Below are 19254 nucleotides of genomic sequence, written 5' to 3' on the forward strand. Positions count from 1 at the left end.
CTCTTTCTCTGATGACTGTGTTTCATCAATAGGCAGTGCCAATATCAGTTGCTTGTGTCTTTTGTGTCTTCAGTTTGTTCTTTGTTACTTCATATCCCCAGCATGTAGGGAAAACCTCTCCCAGTTTAATGCCATGCTGTAAAATGTGAGGCTCTGGAGCTAATTTTGCAATCTGAACCAGAATGGCTCCTTTTTTTAGCAATCCCATTGAACCTGTTCAGACAAGACGCTAACCTACAGCGGTTAGGCATTTTGAGCTAAACATTATGGCTTAGTGTATTGCATGAACCATGACTTAGTTGTTGTGTGAATCATTCCTAACCATGGTGGCTACATTAACATAATTTAAATATGTTCACTAACCATTTGCTGCAACAGCGTTAGCGATCTAACCTTGGCTTAACTAGGGTGACCACATGGAAAGGAGGACAGGGCTCCTGTATCTTTAACAGTTGTACAGAAAAGGGAATTTCAGCATGTTTCATTTGTATGCATGCAGCACGTGATGAAATTCCCTCTTCATCACAGCAGTTAAAGCTGCAGGTGCTATACTAGAGAGACCAAATTCAAAAAAGGGCTCGCCTTTCCACAGACACCTCCATAAGGTCCCCCATAGGGACTGTCCATAAAGATATATGACGCATACATTGATTTTACGTTACAGTATTATAATATTATAAGGTGGCTCTGAGGAGAGCCACCTTAAACAACTTACCTTGGAATCTGGCTGTTCCTCAAAGTTTAGCTTCTGGCTCTCCACACTGCTACTGCCCATGCTGTCAAGTCCTATATACCCACATACTTTGGAACTGGACTCTGTCAGATCTTTGCCTGCACAAAGGAAGGAGATGAGACAGAGATATATCATGGCAATGTCCACACAATCCCAGAAAGCAGCAAAGAGGAAAGCACAGGTCAGTCCTCAGTCCTCTTTTCACTATTCCGCTGTAATGTACAAAGGCGAAATCTGCAGGGAGCTGTAGGTAGTGTTTCCTCATCTTATTCTTTGTTCTTTATTTATTAATCACAACTCATGGTCTCCAGGAGGATTACAAACAGTAAAAGATCAAAATGCCATACATCGAATCATATAATTATTGAGTTTGAAGGGACCACAAGCAACATCTAGTCCAACTCTTTCCGAAATGCAGGGAAATCAATTAAACCATCCATGAGAAGTGGCTGTCCAGCCTCTTCTTAAAAACTTCCAGAGATGGAGAACCCATAACCTCCATATGTAGACTGTTCCATTGTTGTACAGATCTTACTAGGGGTGTGCACGGACCCCCCGATCCGCTTCTCTTCCAGATCCGCAATTTGCGGATCGGGCCACTTCGCTCCGCCCCGCTCTGCCTATAGTCCGCTTTGCTCCGCTGCGGAGCTCCAGATCCAGATCGGAGCTCCGCTTTCCCCCCTATAGGCTTGCATTGAAATCCAAAAAAGTCTACAACTTTTTTTCTGTTAAAGTTAGAAACCTCAAGTTTGGCACCATGACACCTCATGGATGTATACACACGCATGCCAAGACTCAAGCCAATCCATGCCTCCCCTGATTTTTTGGGAATTTATGAAAATCGGACACCCCATTTTCAGACATGGACTGTTCTCCGACATTTTGACAGATTAAAAAAAAATGGAAGCGGGCACCCTCACAGATGCCATGTAGATCCACATTCATGCCAAGTTTCAAGCAAATCCCATCATCCCCTGATTTTTGGCGGGGCTTAAACCTTTTAACTCACCCCAAATCAAGTCCCATGCTAGAACTACGTCAATTTTCACGTTAGAAACCTCAAGTTCGGCACCATGACACCTCATGGATGTATACACACGCATGCCAAGACTCAAGCCAATCGAAGCATCCCCTGATTTTTGGGGAATTTTTGAAAATCGGACACCCCAGTATCTCAGGGATTTAAAGCTGCAGAGAGCTCAATGGGGCCATTTCAAAGGAAATCCCAACATGCCATGAATTGGGGAGTAGAGATAAACCTATATGAATCTTCTTTCACACTTGAAAAATGGATTTGGAACTTCCAAAAGTCTAAGTGAGTGCAGGAAGGACTTATCCCCTGAGTCAAAGCAAAACACACACAAACCATCCCTGCGAGGCGGGCAGGGGAGGAGGGAGGGAAGGCAGGCAGGCAGCAGACATTTCTGGGGGCATAAGGAAGTGAGCCAAGGATAGTTTCAAAGCCAGTAATGCAAACCATCCCTGTGAGGTGGGAGCAGCACAGAGAGATGCCTTTTCTTTTGCATCCCATAACTAGGAGGCTAGGAGTAAAGCTAAGAGTATTTAGCTTTAAATACTATAAGATAAGAGTAAAGCTTTGTGATCCTTGCTTCAGAGTTGATTGACTCCACTGTGATCACAGCCATTACTAAACAACAAAATAATAATGTTAATAGCAGTACTATTTAATATTAATAGCAACAACGACAACAACAACAACAATAAGGAGTTGAACCACAATGAAAGCCTGCCTGACTTCACTGAAGAGGAAAAGCCAGGAGAGCTTGGGCTATGGGGTGTAAATAATATAAAATGGAATAAATAAATAAATAAATAAATAAAGGAGGGGTGGAATTAAAAGCAGCAGTGTTGCTGAATAAACAACAAGAAGAATTTTTTTTAAAAGGCTATATCTGTCTTTTACCAGTAAGAGGGAAGTGGACGTGCCCAGGGGGAGGGGGAAATAATGCCAATTTGACTGTCCCTGTCTAGGGACCACTCTTTAAGAAGCAAACTTACACTTCAACTCATGATAGGCATTGCTTCTCCACTGGTTACTCTTTGGGGGGCTCTGATGACCCTCCAAGGAGTGCACTGGGCACATCCACATGCCCTAGGGGACCTCATCCCCTTGCACCACATCTATTCAGTTGTTCACCAAGGTTAGGGTGGGTAGCAGTGCTGTGTTTCCTATCTGTTATTTATTTGCTTAGTATATGATTTCAGGTTGTGTTTGTGCATTTGGTGGGGCTACTGTTTTAAAAAACACTGGGAAAAGTCCGTTCAGACTAAGAAAGAGAAGTTCCCAGTATCCCAAGTATCCTGTTTTGCCTATCTCCTCCTCCAACTTTGGGATCATGTGATCATGACCGGGAGTTGACTCTGCCCCTCAGCACTTCAAAAAGGTAAATCTCCCGGGTTTTTTACCCGATTTTTCCAAAAATTCTAGCGTGCGACCCGCACCACGCAGAGAGCTGAGAGTAGGCTCAAAATAACCCCCAGCCACGACTCTCTAAGCACAAGAAGTTTCAGAAAGATAGCTTAAAAAACAACACAGTTATCCCCTATTCTTTTCCGCAATGCAATCCTATGGGACCTGGGGGTCCCATCTTCCAATGGTATACCGACATATCTCTGGTTGTACTGATCCATTTAGTTTTCACGGCAAGAATACTAGGGTGGGTTGCCATTACCTTCCCCAGGGATCGTATTTAGTCTGACCTCTCTACCATGACCTTCCCGTCTTGGGTGTCCCTTCACGGTTTAGCTCATGGCATCCTTGAGGTGCTCAAGCTCCAGCACCACGACAAGGTAACGATCTCCTTTGCTGGAGTAGGAGGAAGTATCAACCCTCAAATAACCCAACAACAGCCCATGGTTTATTTTCTCCTCAAACAAGCCATGTTTCCTGGGTTTGTATGACACAACAAGCTGTACCCAGGCAGATAATTAGGCAAATAGCACCCAACATGCACTACTGCTTAGACAAGCCACTGTGACTTGTTTAAGTCACTGTGGTCATATAAGCCAGGTCTATATTTACCAAATCTCCCGTATCCTTGCAGATACCCTCAAAGAATTCTAAAAGGTTTTTTGGGATCAGAACATTCCAGCTTTTTCTGCCCTTCTCAAAAGAGGGTGTGAAGTCTCCTATATCTCAGCATAGCAATGTACTCAGAACTCCCTTTTTAAAAATCAATGCTGGCATTTGTGTGATGACCGCCTTCCTCTGTCCCCTGATGTGTCAGCAAATCCTGAGACTGTAAAACTCTCCCTGTGGTCTGGACACATTTCTTAGTGCTGGCAGCATAACCTGCAGCCTAACTGCTCCAGGCTTTGTGGTATTTTTTCAAGCTACCAGTTGGGTGTGGACTACTCTGTGCCCACGGGAGTTAATAATCTGTCAGGTCTACTAGGAAACAGAGGCCAATGTAAACTTCGATCTAAGAAGACACATCTCCCCTTAATTCCCCCTGGTGACCTCTGGTTAAGCCTGAGCAGAGAAGCAGAGACAGCTTTGGGCTAAGCAATGGAGGTATAAACAGTGGCTGTGCATGGCTCCAGAGGAAAAATAAGAAGTTGCATGGTGTGAGAGCAAAGCAATGCCTGAGTTGAGCCAGGGTAGCATTGAACATCATCATCATCATCATCAGAAGAAGAAGTTGTTGTACAACACTTTCAGGCATTCAAAGTACTTCACATGCATTATCTAGTTGCAATCCATTATAGCAACCCTGTAAAGCAAGCCAGTATTATTATCCCCCATATTACAGATGGGGCGGGGGGGGGGGGGCGACTGAGGCTGAGAGATTGAGGGTTTTCTAAGGCCTCCAGGTAAGTTCATGGGAGAGATGACATTCATACTGGGGACTTCCCAATTTGTAGCGCAGCCTCTTAGCCACCATTCTTCAGCAGCTCACGAAAAACACATGTGCAATCATGGCAGCCCTGCCGTACCTGCCATAGAGCAGCTGGGCGGGAGGTATATTTGTCAGCAGGTGGACAGCAGGTGGACTAGAGTGCGCTGTCCCATTCAGGGCAATGAGAAGTGAGAGGAGGGGAAATTTTCCATTATAGAGCGCATGGTCACCCCTTTCTGGCCATATAATGCAGCCCCATTGCAATTGCGCAAGAAAAGCAGGAAGCAAAGCCCTGGTAAGGAACCATGATTTCCCCTTAATCTAAAGAAGCCTTCTGTCACTGGGGGCTGAAATGTATCTCTCATGCTGTCTATGGAACATGTAACCTTCCCTAATTCTATTCTTAAAGCTTCCAGCTAGGCAATACCTTTAATCTCTTCCTTCTTTTGTTTCCAGCCTGGTCCAGTGAGGTAAACACAAGGTGGTGGGCAGAAAAACCTGATAAGGAAAGCAAATATTGTGTTTGTTAGAGGACCAAACTGTTAAGCTAAGGAAGTGTCTCTCGAGTTTTCATTTGAAGGAGAATTCTGGAGCAAAATACATCTTCTCCATTATTTTATAAAAGATACAAAGATGACGTTGAAGAACAATGTATGGGGGCGGGGGGCGGGCGGGAATGGAAGTCAGAGATTTTGTTTCACATGCAATAATCTGCTTTGCAGACATATTGTTTGTACAAGCAATTATCTACCCACACACTTTTCTCATTGCAGTTTCCATTTTAAATATTATTAGATGTTTATCACTTTTTAAAAGAGAGGTGGTGTGGGCAATAATTGAAACGTTGTGGTTGAGTTTGAAGATCAGAACATGAGAAGACCTCCTAATGGATCAGATCAAAAGGTTTTCTAAACCAACATTTCCCACAACGGCCCATGCCTACGGGAAGCCCACATTTGAGGCATGAGGTCAATAGTAGGGTGACCATTTGGAAAGGAGGACAAGGCTCCTGTATCTTTAACAGTTGCATAAAAAGGGGAATTTCAGCAGGTGTTATTTGTATGCATGCAGCACCTGGTGAAATTCTCTCTTTATCACAACAGTTAAAGCTGCAGGAGCTACACTAGCGTGACCAGATATAAAAAAGGGCAGGGCTCCTGCAGCTTTAACTGCTGTGATAAAGAGAGAATTTCACCAGGTGCTGCATGCATACAAATGACACCTGCTGAAATCCAATACAATTATTAAAGCGAGAGAAGCCCTGTCCTTCTTTTCATATGGTCACCCCAGGCCCACGCTTGCTCTCCAGCTACCGAATTTGGGAAACACACATTGGGAAACAACCATCTGTCAGGGATGCTTTAGGGTGGATTCCTGCATTGAGCAGGGGGTTGGACTCGATGGCCTTGTAGGCCCCTTCCAACTCTGCTATTCTATGATTCTATGATTCTTGTTCAGCCATGGAATGCACAGGATTAGCTTGGACACACCATTATTGGTATCATAACTGTAAGCCAGCTTAGAGTTGTTGTGAGGATAAAACAGAGTCTGGCCTGGTTCAGACAACTCGCTAAACCATGCTGCTTAACCACAATGCTGCTTAACCACAAAATGGTTACGGGAATTCCCTTAACCATTTTGTGGTTAAGCAGCATGGTTTAGCGTGTTGTCTGAACCAGGCCATTGTTAATTTCGTTATTTTCCATTTTTATTCCCAACTTTTCCCCAAGGAATTAAGGGTTTCTGTTCCTCTCCCATTTTATCCTCCCAACAAACATCTGAGGTAAGCTAGGCTAAGAGATAAGGACTGGCCCAAAGTCATCCAGTCAACTTCATGTCTGAGTGGAGACTTGAACCCAGGGTTCCCAGGCCTCATCCAACACAAAGTGTCATACGACACTGGCTTTCAAATCTGCCTGCCGTCCTTGGAGGAATATAAATGTGACATAAAAATGCATAGATGCAAATTGATTTAAAGCCTTTGGCTCAGGCTGCAATTCAAAACACACTTACTAGGGAGTAAGCCCCATTGAATTCAATGGGACTTACTTCTGAATAAATATGCTTAGGACAGTGATGAATATCATAATTAGCATAAGCCCATTGAAATCAATGGGGAAAGTTATGCCATGGCTAGACCTACCGGGTCTAGCGTGACGGAGGAGGGAGGATCTTGCAATAATATGGTTATCGCGAGATCTCCCCCTCTGTCTACATGTGGCGTGTGATGTCCTAGGAGGAAGAGGACGTCATGCCCGGCATTTTGGTTTTTTTCTTTTAAAGGAGACGGAGCGCACGAGTGCTTGTGCGCAAAACGTGAGGATTTTTTTAAAAATAAATAAATTTCCCCACTCTCCCAATCCCTGATGGGCAAAGAGCTTCTGAGGAGCTCTGTGCCCCATGCCCAGCTCCTTGCAGTTACTTGCGAGGAGCTGGGACAACCTGTGACGCCCGGCCACATGTTCCCCGGTCTCGGGATCATCCTGAGAACACAGAAAAACCACAACATAAGTGTAGGGCGATATCCTGGGCCAAAGGAGGGATCATCCCTCCCTGCTCCCGGGATGTCTTATGGACATGTGGATGCACAGGGATGCTCCTGGGGCAATCCTCGGGATATCATCCCGTCTAGCTAAGCCCTTAGTCAAACCAATACTGCCCAATGGAAGATGATGGAGATTATTTTGGGGGGTGGGTGGGGAATGAAAACACATTAATTTCTTCATTTCTCCTTAAGTAGAGGGAGAATTTGCCCCTGTGTCTTTCTTAGCCTGGAATGTGGACGTCTCAACAGGTTGAGAACAACGTTTACATTCACAGCGAGATCATTAAACCAACACAAATAAACGGAGGTGCAAAGGTTTGGAAAAACGTTTTCCTGTGTTTTATTTGTGTTTCCACTGTCTTTAAATGCACGTGAATGGCTGGAATTCATGCCACATTGGTACTGTGTAAAACATTGGTTATAAAACGCCCCCATTTAGAATGGGTGGTTTTATACTCTGGTGCCATAGTAGTATTTTTGAAGATGTTAGTTAAAGAGTAGGGTCCACACTGACTCATTTAAACGTCAACCTACATATTTAGGGACGGTTCTTAATCAATTCCCCCCATTCCTTGCCAAAACCACAAAACCCCAAACTTTCCAGGACACATTATGCCACAGCAGGGTTAGCCAGAGGAAGCTTCTGAACATGCCAATTTGTGGATGGCAATGTAAAATTGACCAAGGGTTTTGATTGCAGAGGAAAGAGATGAATGACTGATCCTAACATCACCCTCCAAAGACTGGCTTGATCTAAGGCCCTTTCGGGGTCATAGTGGAGCTTCTGTAGTATGTTCCGGGACAGCAGAGGTGGTTGGTCCAAAAGGAGCATGAACGGTCTGTTACCATCAGGAAATGAGCCATAACTGTCACACCCTACCTGGAGGACAGATTGCTCTGATAAAGGAAAGGAAGAGGAAAGCCAGCATCATGAGCCCCAGGCAGAGCCAGGCAAGGAACGGGAGGCTTCGGTTGACAGTCCTCCCCTGGAACCATCAGAAGAGCAACCTGGTCCCTCCAATTCCTCGCCTGGCTCATTATGCGGGCTTTTCCCCTCCTCTTCTTCATCAGAGGAATCCTCCTCCATGTAGGGCAAGGGGATCTGTGATAATACATAGACCTTTGAGAAGGCTTCTCATCTGCCGATGGATGGGACACCCGCCAACCAGGAAAGAAGCAGCCTGCAGATTTTACATTTCAGCATTTTTAATATCTACAGTATGTTCAGGAGTAGCAAGCACCAAGTCCAATTGGAAATGAAGAGTCACCTCTGCGATGGCACAGAGACCTATGGGTGACTTCTCCTTGCCCAACTGGATAGGGGCTGGCTGGCTGAACAGGGAGCACGGCTCTTTCATGTATTGCTTATGGGCTAGCTAGCACCACTCTCGGTATCAGTGTCATCACATTCTCAATGTGAGCCCTGCTGGCCTTTTCTGTGCCCCCATAGCCCACACCACTGCCACACCGCTGAATTTGCCATGGATTTGGTGGCTTAGTGGCAGCAGTGAAACAAAATAGCCTTTTAAGAGTCAGAAGCACAGTATGGTACCAGTGGCAAAGTGGGGAGGGGGGCTATTTTAAAGCAGGGGGTACCCAGTGGGGTCCAGGGGGGAATGAACCCCCAACCCCAGAAAGCTTCAGCTATGGGGTGTTATAGAAATATAATAAATAAAATGAACTAGTCCATGTATAAGAATCAAGGGTCTCTGAATGGGTTCTGAGATGTTTTGCTCTCTTGCATGCAAAAATATGCAAGAATCAGAGTTTGGGCAGCACAGTGCAACCAGCCAACAAGTATAAATCAAGAACATGTGTGAGAGAATGTGCCACTCAAGGCACATCTGTGGGGGAATCTACACCAGCCGTTTATTGCAGAATTGTACTGGAGTCATCACTAACGGGGCACATGACGTTCACCTGCTCCTGCGGAGACCTTGGCTCCACCTCTGAGTTTTCCCGGAATATCCCTGACTGCTTTTGTCACGGTTTTTCTGGCTCTCTCACTTCCGTTCTGAAGAATGTGTGTGGTGTGCCCCCACCCCTTTGCAAGGCCATTGCTGTTCACTGTGAGCTGTGGGCTCAGCCAGTTGGGAGGGGCGTGCGCATGGGTATCAGCATGTTTTAATGCCATTTTTTAAAAAAATACAAACATATCTCTGTGCAGGAGCACATATTCGATGGAGTTCCTCTCCCCCCCATGTGTTGCTGTGCATCTGTGGTTATGTGCATCCCTCATGAGTCATTAAAAACACACACCTATGCCCTGTAGCCATCTGCCTACCAATACACATGTGGAAGCGCTGTAATGAGGCACATGTCTCCTGGAACGGAACTCCTGTAATTTCGGGAAAGAACAGTCATGTGTCCCCCATGAGTGGTGATTGCAGAAGCGGAGAACATTCAGAAGCATCCCTCTTCCGTAGCGAAAGGGCTGCAGGTGTAGATTAGCCCTGTGTCTCTGTTGCCCTCATAAAGCCAGAATACCATTTGCTACATGTGCTCTCTATGTGCTCTGCATGTAAGATAGTGAAGATGGTGGTAGGGAAATTAGATTGAGACAGAGAGCATCTCTACATTAAGGAAAATCGTGTTGCTTACCTGGTGTTTTTGCACTACCTGGTTCTTTGGCATGATTGTTATGGGCTGCATCACATGGGAGGAGGGGGCAACAAGGGGTTTGACTTTAAAACTTCATTCAATTCTATTGCGTTCTATTGAGACAGCACCATCTAATGGTGGAAGATCATGCTGTTTCCTGGCTATTACCACTTTAAAAGTGGCTCCTTTTATCCTCGGATTTCCGGAGGCTTCTGCAGGAGACGTCCTGGTTGTTGTTGATGTCACGAAATTGACCTGAAGTTTTTTGTGAGTGGCCAATCACAAGTGTGCAATGAATCGCTCATTTAGAGGAGGCCAGAGTAAAGAAAGGGACCAGCTACCTGGGCATACACTGACACCAGCTATCTGCGCACAGTTGGGGATACACTGACATCTGGAAAGTCGTGACACCCACAGTACACCTCACATACAATGCACTGACATACAAACATATACACACATCCTGTTTAATCTTTCTTATGGAGAGACTCTTGTGGCCATCTAGTTCTAAAAGGATTCAAGATGATTTCCTACCTTTTTTCATTACCATATGATTTCTGAGCAACTTTTGCATGGAGGATCAGCACAGTCCGGTCAGATGGATGCTGAAGATACCTGCGCACACCATCTCGGAGAGGGTCAATTTGCTGTGGGTTGGATCTAAATGTGAGGAAGCAGAGTAGAACTCCAGACAGAAGTCAAAAGAAGTCTGGTGTGTACATACTACAAGACTGCAGTCCTGGGCATACTTACCTGGGAGAGTCTCACTGTGTTCACTCATTTACTTCTGAGTGATTTATTTTTATTTATATATTTAATTTAGATCTTGCCTGCCCACTAAAACATGTATAGGCTTGGATTGCATGCCACACACTCTGATTTGAGAGGTCTTAGCAGCTTAACCCCACCGGTCACCAGGTATCATGCAAGTGCACTGAAACTGACTGAACTTTTGCTGGTATGTTTTGCATTTGCAAATTACCCTCCATCTCAGTGCCTGTAATGACAGCTTTGATCCCGCTGCATCTCTTTGCTGCATTCCAAGAGCTCTGTCCATGACACCTGGAGATGCCTAGCTACGGGCTGGAGACACAGATAATAGTTTTTAAAAGAGTTCAAAATAGGGTGGGCCAGGGCAAAAAAGGACAGGGATCTTGCATTTTAAACCTTTATGCAGAAGTTAGGGAATTTCAGTGGCTGTAACTTGTCACAACTATTAAAGATGCAGGTGCCCTCTTCTAGATTTATTTATTTTATTAGTTCCCTATCCCATTCATTAGCCGAAGCTCTCTTTTGCACGTTACCACCCAAGTTCCAAGTGGCTTGAGAGAGCTGTTGCTTCCTACGGTGTACACACTCATGATTCTTCCTTTCTTTTGCTCCACTGACACTTTTTGGAGCATTTTTGAAAAGATACAAAGCTCTGCAAAACTTGTTTAGCAGAGGCAAATGTAGGATGAATTAATGTGCGCGCCATGAACGCAAATCCCTCTTTTTAGTTGCCTTTCCTGCTGATATGTTAAAGTTCCTTGACTTTTTAAAATTGTGTTGCAAGTTGTTTGGTTGTTTTTGTATTTTATTTGTTAGCCACTTTAAACTATCTAGGAACATACAGAGGAAGTTCCCTTATACTGGGGCAGACCATTGGTCTATTTAGCTCAGTATTATCTATTAAACTGACTGGCAGTGATTCTCTAGGGCTATAGGTTGGGGTCCTTTCTTTGTATCTTTCCCAGCCCTAACTGGAGATGGTGTAGATTAAACTTGGGTCATAAGCCAATGGCAAGGGAAGTCCAATTTGATTTCTCATTAGCCCTCTTTTGATTCTGAAACTATTACCAGCTGCACTTTGCCCAAGTTGGACATACATATTTTAGCATATTGATTTAATTTTTACACTTTGCTCCAGTTTAGATCTTCCCCTGGAGGGGAGCCTTGGATGATGACCTTAAGATCTGAGTAGGTAAATATGGGAGGAGAAGGTTATCCTCACATCACCCCTTCCCTTCTCCCGTCTTAGGGCGTTACTAGACGAGGCTCTAGCGCGCGTTACCTTCCGCAGTCACGTCGAGGCTTCCAGATGACATTCACGAGGATCCGCCGTTATCCTGCGGTGAAGCCTCTTTCTCCCGACTTTAAAAAAGTGAGTTTTAGGGCGCCTTTTCCTGCCGTCCCGCGGTAATTTGGAGTACGTGTGGGAGGATGTGAGGTCACTGCGGTCCGCACTGGGCAGGAAAAGGCGTGCTAAGGGGGAGTGGTCAGCGGCTTCGGTCAAGCCGCCTCCGCCATTTGCGCGCAGTCCGCCAGCTGGGGCAGCGCGGCGGAGCGGCTTTTTTTTTTTATTCCCCCAGTGACAGTTTGCGCAGGAACGGAGGAACGGAAAAGTGGCTAGTGTGCTGCTGGGGTGTGTGGGGGATGGGTGGGGGATGTGCGCCTGTTCTAGTGGTTTTTTTTTTATTTCCCCAGTGACAGTTTGCGCAGGACCGGAGGACCGGAAAAGTGGCTGGTGACTCCTTGCGGTGGGCAGCTACCGTGGCCGCATAATGGCGGTGCTGTACGCTGCCTGTTAGTGTGGGTACCAGGCTGGCAGAGGGCAGAGCTGTTTGTGGGCTGCTGCCATGGCTACGGCCAGATGTGGGTTGGCTCCTTGGGATGGGGCACAGGGCACAGAGGCGGTCATCGCCGCCGACACCTCAGAGGCATGATGGGAGATGTAGGCACAGAGTGGCCATGCAGACGATTGACCTCGGGTCATATGACACCCGCCACGACCCCCATCAGGAAGTGAGCGCATCAATGTTGACCCTCAACAGCACCAGCAGCACTTCAGCTGGCACTGGCACTGCCGCCGCTGCCGCCGCCAGGGCCGGCGGCGGCATCGCTGACGGCTGCGCAAGTTTGCGGTCTTTCGGACGTGCGCAAACTGTGCAGCGAGCGGAAAAAAAAGCCGCGGCAATCAGGCCGGTGTGGCTGCGCAACCGTGCTCGCGGCGGCAGCAGCACAACCGGCGCAAACTTCCGCCACAAATCGAAGGCAGGTGTGGATCATGAGGCGTCACGGCTGAACGGGAAAAGCCGCTTTCACCGCTCCTCAACGACGGAACACCCGGTAGGTCTAGCAACGCCCTCTGTGTGCCATGATTAACCCAGAGAGTCTTCAATTAACCATACTTTCCCATTACATTCAAATTGGAAAACTATGTTTACAAGATTGTAATAAGCCAGGTTCTGAATTCAGTTTCAAAACCTGGCTTAAGTTCCTGGTTTGTTCCAATCTTTGTTAACCATAGTTTTTCTGTCTGGATGTAATTGGAAACCATGGTGTGTTTTTAAGAGTTCCTGGGCTAATGGTGATGTGCCGAGAAGGGAGGAGGAAGGGGTGGTGAGAGCATGGATTGTACAGACATAAGGTTTGTGCGTATCTCGGCTTTACATACATCCAAACCAGGTCAAAGCCTAACATAATCCTTTTTTCTGTTTACATGCTGAATGGATTCATCAGCACCTGAAAAAAGTTGAAAGCAATCAATGGAGTTCCTGAACAATTTGGGGCTTTGAATTTGCTTCTGACTGGAGACAGATAACAGATTTATTTATTTATCTGTTTTCATTTATATATTATACTCTGACTCTTTCCAGCTATCACACGAAAGCTTGCCCCGCCCCCTCCTGGTTTCCCTTTTAGCTTTTTCTGTCTTCTTCCCAATCTCATCACTTATCTGATTGAAGGCTGGGTTGTCAATAGAGACTCAAGACTATAGCAACATGGACATCATTTAATTATTAGAAACCTCCTTCCTTCCCAATAGTTTAGTACCACCCAAAGAACAATATATCTGTCTTTCAAACATTTACAGTTTTGTACTAATATTAGTTATAATTCTTCATTTCTATTATGATGATGATGATTGGATCAGGAATAGGTAACTTGGTGCCCTCCATATGGTTTGGATTACAACTCCCATCAGTCACAGCCAGAATGACTAATGCTCAAGGATGACAGCAGCTGTAGTCAAAAACATCTGGATGGAGCCAGGTTGCCCACCCATTATAGATGATAAAAATATAAATTACTGATAGGAAAAAGTCATTTTTCCTCTGCCAGAGGGCTAATTTGCTCTTTTGCAGTTGTTTTCCTGTCTTTCCTTTGCAAATAGCTGGTGTGTGTGTCTGTGAGCCCACTCAGGACATGGCATGGGCTGGGGGAGAGTGTTTTAACCCTTTGCCTCCACTATGGTCCTGATCAGAATCACCCCTTCCATGCCTTCTATTTGCAATGGGAGGATCGCTTCCATTGGCAACAATGGGGGCTTTCCTGCCATTGCAAATAGCAGGCATGGGGGAGGGGATTCTGATTGAGACTGTGATGGGTGCAAAGTGTTTAAACCACGCTCCCCACATACCAAATTCCTATTTGGCTTGTCCCCTTACCCATGCTAGCTATGTATGAATGGGGGGAAATCTATGCAAGGGCAAAATATGTGACAAATGATTAATGTTGCCTTTAGAGGACTATGATATGGGATCATCTTGTGATATGGGATTTGAAGTTCAGTCACTCAGCATGCCCAATCAGTGGGGTCATATCTACTCTATTTTATCATTTCATCAACCATCTATTTTTGTTTAGACATTTAGGCTGCATTGTTTTGATGCTGTATCTTTGAATAGTTTTCTGCATTTTGAATCTCGAGACCACCCAAAGTCCATCATATGGTTTAAATTTACATTCAGCAAATCAACGGGCAATTGCTGAAGGGAGTTTATCAAACCAGATCTACTCTTACTGGCACATGGTGTATGTTTAGGATTACAGGGGAATTATTCATTCCTTCTGACACTTATTATACTGATTCCATACAAGGCTTTAAATATTGTGTCGTATTATTGCTTTGTCATGTCTACACCAGGTCATGTCTTCAGCTTGGATGGGGCTTTAATGTTTCTGAACATTGTCCAAAGCCTTCTCTTTCAGCACTTGAATTCTTGGTCATGATTCAAATAAACTGTGTAAGGAAACTAAGTAAGAATGGGCATAGATCAGTATTCCCCTACCTGGTGCCTTCCAGATGTTTTGGACTTGAATTCCCATCACCCCCCAGTCAGCTGACAGGACTTGCAGTTCAAAACATCAGGAGGACACCAAGTTGGGGAAAGCTGATCTAGTTGATGTTAAGTAAAGTCCAACAGAGCTCAATAGAAACACAAAACATAATACTTAAGAACATAGGAAGCTGCCTTATACAGAATTAGACTGCTGGTCCATGCTAAACATGTGCTCCACCACTGAGTTACAACCCTTCCCAAACGTTTTCTGATATATGGCTATATTTATGACATAGGCATACAGTACAGAGATCTCAAGCATACATTCAATGAGACCCTTGTGAATATAGGAAGCTGACTTATACTGAGTCAGATCACCTAGCCCAGTACTGTCAACACTGACAGGCAGCAGCTCTCTAGGTTTTCAGTCAGGAGTTTTTGCTGTGCTACCTGTAGATATTGGGGACTGAACTTGGCACCTTCTGCCTGCAACACAAGTGGTCTACCCCTGAGCTATGGCCTAATGGCTTCTATAAAGTGCTTTTTGAGTGTTCAAAGTGTTTCACATACATTATCTTGGTAATCCTTACAACAACCCTATAAGATAGATCTGTGTAATGATATTAAAGAAGGAAGGCTGAGGCTGAAAGAATGGTGTACCTAAAGCCATATACAGCAGAATGTTAAACATGATTACTCAGAAGTAACTCCTACCAATTTCAGGGACGGCCTAGGATCAAATTATCTGTTATCTTAAATGCATGATTTAGCAACATCAATGGCTGTTGTTATCTAAAAATAATATGTAACACCCTATCAATCAATCTGGTGACCTACCTACTAATTCATAAAACATCTAACTTTAAAGTGGGACTGGAATTTTTGGTCAAAATGCACATTTGCATAGGGTGTCTTCTCTATGGTCCCAGGTGAATGCATCATACATTCTGGAATATCAACTGACTGGAACTCTCGGCAGTTGCGAACCATTGGCTTGTATCCAATGTTAATCCTACTTAGAGCAGATCTATTGAAGTGAATGAGACTAAAGCTAGGCTAACATTGGATACAACCTATTACTACCACCCACATAAAAGGGTATTTGTAAGCCACCACCACAAACCCAAGGCAATCTCGCTAGAGTAGATACTTCCCTCTATCCCACGGTCTTGACATCTAAAAGTAGCATTCTTGTAAATTTCTGCTTCTTACGCCCTTGCATAAACCTTTGCTCTCTCTCTCATCCCTTCCCCTATTCATCCTCTGTACCTTCACTTTAAAGAATGCTTCCAAACACATACCGACAGTGGAATAAAGAAGAAAAACAAAACCCCTCCCTGGCCACTGAGGAGTGTGGATAAAAGGCCGAGAAGGTGTGAATAATTTCCCAATTATGTAAAGTCGGAGTTTGATGGACACATTTCATGATTGATATTTCCACCTGAACACAGCTTTCCTTGCCACCCTCTCCTGCACAAGCGTGGACACGAAAGGCTCAAGGCAGATTAAATGAAGGCATGATTCTGACCTGCCAAGGAAATTCCGTGCAATTAAACACATCACTACATTATGAAAGGCTACTGACGTCCAGTTCATGTGCTGGCCAGTTCACGGTACTCTCTGGACAGCACTGGTATAATTTGTGCAGAGATACTTGTTCACATTTGTGGGAATCACATGTACTTCAGCAGGTTCTGGGTCTGATTCTCTTCACACTTATATACACCTGATTACTCCTGTTTACCCCAATTTAAGTGACTGAAGCTTACAGGCAGCCAGAACTTTGCTAGAGCAATGTGCCAAATGCAGAGAAACTAGGAGCACTAGGAGCCTTGGAAGCAGGAGGTATGGAGGGAGGATGCTTTGAAAGCCCAACATGGGGACGGACGGACTGAATTCCATTGGTGGGTGGGGCCAAAGGCAAATAGACAGGGCCGAAACACCAGCGTAGCTTAGTTTACAGCTCTTACTGCCAATAACTGAGCCTTAGGAGAAGCACTGCAACCTTTTAGAATGGTGGAAAAAACTAGGGTGGTGCATGGACACACACCCTGCCCCCGTCAGAGCCGATTCAGAGCTTCTAAATTGACCCTGGTCCAACTCAGGCCACTTCGGGCCCAGGCTGACCCACTGGATTAAAAGCAAAATCTGGACACCCAAAGCGGATTGGTTGTTGCAGATTCCTGAGCACCCACCGTGCAGCAGGTACTGTACGTGGGAAAGCTGGCACAAGGCCAACACAGAGTCCATCAGCCTCCCCTCTCTCTGCTGCCCCCACCCCCAAACCCAGAGCCACTGCATTTCTGGAAATGGCCCTTTATGGCTGCATCAGTTTGCAACCTTAGATCTAGGAAATGGCAGAACTCCCATCTTCAGTAAAAATGGCAGCTTTCATTGAGGACTGGTGGCTGCCGGATGGGTCACCATTACCTGCAGTGGCTCACCGTCACCCTGAGCTGGGCAAAGGTGGCCCGAAGCACTTTAGACTACCTCGACCTGATCCAGACCTCATCTAGATTTAGACCGAAGCAGGCCAAATAGGCCCTCTTCAGTTTGGATTCAGGGTTCGAAGTGGTGCACAGCCCTAGAAAAACACACACACACAAAATGGGAAATCATCAAACGATTGGTGATCAGGGGAAAAGGGATTGAGCCAAGGGAAGGGGACGTGGCCATCTGGCAAACCTCTGAGGGCTGGATTGGGAACTCAGGAGGGCCGGACCTGGGTTCAGCACCCTGGATTTAATGCCTTAGGTCAGGGGTGGGCAGAAGTTAGATCAGCTTCTACTATTAGATCTCTGGGTGATTTACAGTAGATTGGCAAGGGTCTGGCTTCCAGTAGTTCTAACAATAGTGAAAATGAAAAGCTTTCCCCCTCTCTAATTAAGCAAAAAGGCTTGGGAGGAAACTGGAGTAGATTTGTGAGTGAAAGGATTTGTTGCAAACTCCTGTTCTGTATTGAAAACAAATTCCTGGGCTGAGCGTGGGCTCAGAGGCACCTTGTTCCACAATTCTGTGCCTCCTTCCTTGAGTCACTGAGACCTTGTTCAGACGACACACTAAGCCACGGTGGTTAAGCATTTTGAGCTAAATTGTATGGCTTAGTGTGTCATGTGAACCATTCCTAACCATGGTGGCTACATAACCATGGTTTAAACACGCTCACTAACCATTTGCTTCAAAAGGGTTAGTGGCCTAACCATGGCTTAGCGTGTTGTCTGAACAGGCCCTGTATTGCAACTGGCTCTGGATGGTGGACCTCAGGGTTCTAGTGAAAAGCACACTAGATTCCACAGACTTAAAGTCTGCCCACCTCTGCCTTAGATCATACCATGTGCAGACAAACAGGACAGTTATACTGTCCTGTTTGTCTCATAGTTAACAGGAGCCACAGTTTGAAATAAGCGAGAACTATGCAATATTGTCTCCACCCACTGTTGCATTCCCACATGAGCCAAGACACAAGTTGCTTTTCCAGTTAGAGGTGTCCTAGCGCTACCAATTGGAAGACCTTGTGCAGCTATTCTGACTTTTTCTCCTCAGTGGACTTTCTGCAATAAGGAAAAAGATGGAAGAAGTGCTTGGAAAACCTTGGTGGGTTATCAGTGGAAGACATCATCTGGACTAACTGTAAATTTTTGTGAATGAAACAGGGTGATCATGCTGGCTCCAGGTTTCCGGGGGCCCTTGGGCAAGACACCCTCAATGGGCCCCCTCCCTCAGTGAGCCTATTTTCTCACTGCCATCATCACCAGCTGCTATTGCTTCTCATTCTCTTTCTCCTCATTACTATGATTGACAGGCAAGAAGGCAGTGGCATCTATTGCTCCTTCTTCTCACCATTACTGTTCTTTGGACCAGAGTGAGAGGCAGATGAACAAGCAGGTTGCAAGTATGAAGAGAAGGAGCAATGCCAGTGGGCTGATGTCAGTGGGGCCCTGTTCGGGTGTGGGCCCTCAGCAGGCACCCAACCAAGCCTACCCTTGATGCTGTCCCTGCAGGGTGATGGCACAATAAATACCTCACTTGGAACAACACACAGACAAATGGCCCCTCAGCCTTATTTGTCCACATATTCACAACAGAGGTTTTGCTGGTGTCAGGGCCAGGCTATCTATTCATCAGCTCAGACTAATAGCAGAAACAGTTCACTCTCACTTGCAAAGTTTATAACATTGATTTGTGTGGCCATTGTTGTGTTAACATTAATGCTCCTTTTAGCCAGTGGGAAAACATATAATGCCAGTGCCTGTTCAACAAATTATGTGCATATGAGTGATGGATGCATGCAAATAAATAATAAAATGTATTCAAAAGTTGAACAAATGGAATGAGGGGAGATACCAGAAATTATCTTTATGTGGAGTGCTGCTATTTGGTCTATAGATGATGATGATGATAATACTTTAATCCTACATTCATCATCAGGCTCCTTCACATGGAGCGATCAAGATCAGTTATTCACTGAAG

The 19254-nt window shown here is 45.3% G+C and overlaps 1 protein-coding gene across 1 annotated transcript in view; it reads right to left on the minus strand.

The window, feature by feature from the left end:
- The window catches only part of RBPJL (recombination signal binding protein for immunoglobulin kappa J region like), a 65173-nt gene that overhangs the window by 22605 nt on the left and 23314 nt on the right, over positions 1-19254 (minus strand). The window contains exons 3-5 of the mRNA XM_063120133.1: positions 10274-10399; positions 5021-5091; positions 716-831 (exon numbers count right to left, since the gene is read on the minus strand). Coding sequence (XP_062976203.1) covers positions 716-831; positions 5021-5091; positions 10274-10399 — 313 coding nt within the window. The remainder of the gene's footprint in view (positions 1-715; positions 832-5020; positions 5092-10273; positions 10400-19254) is intronic.

The sequence above is a fragment of the Elgaria multicarinata genome, chromosome 1, assembly GCF_023053635.1.
Source record: "Elgaria multicarinata webbii isolate HBS135686 ecotype San Diego chromosome 1, rElgMul1.1.pri, whole genome shotgun sequence".
In the NCBI taxonomy this organism is placed as follows: domain Eukaryota; kingdom Metazoa; phylum Chordata; class Lepidosauria; order Squamata; family Anguidae; genus Elgaria; species Elgaria multicarinata.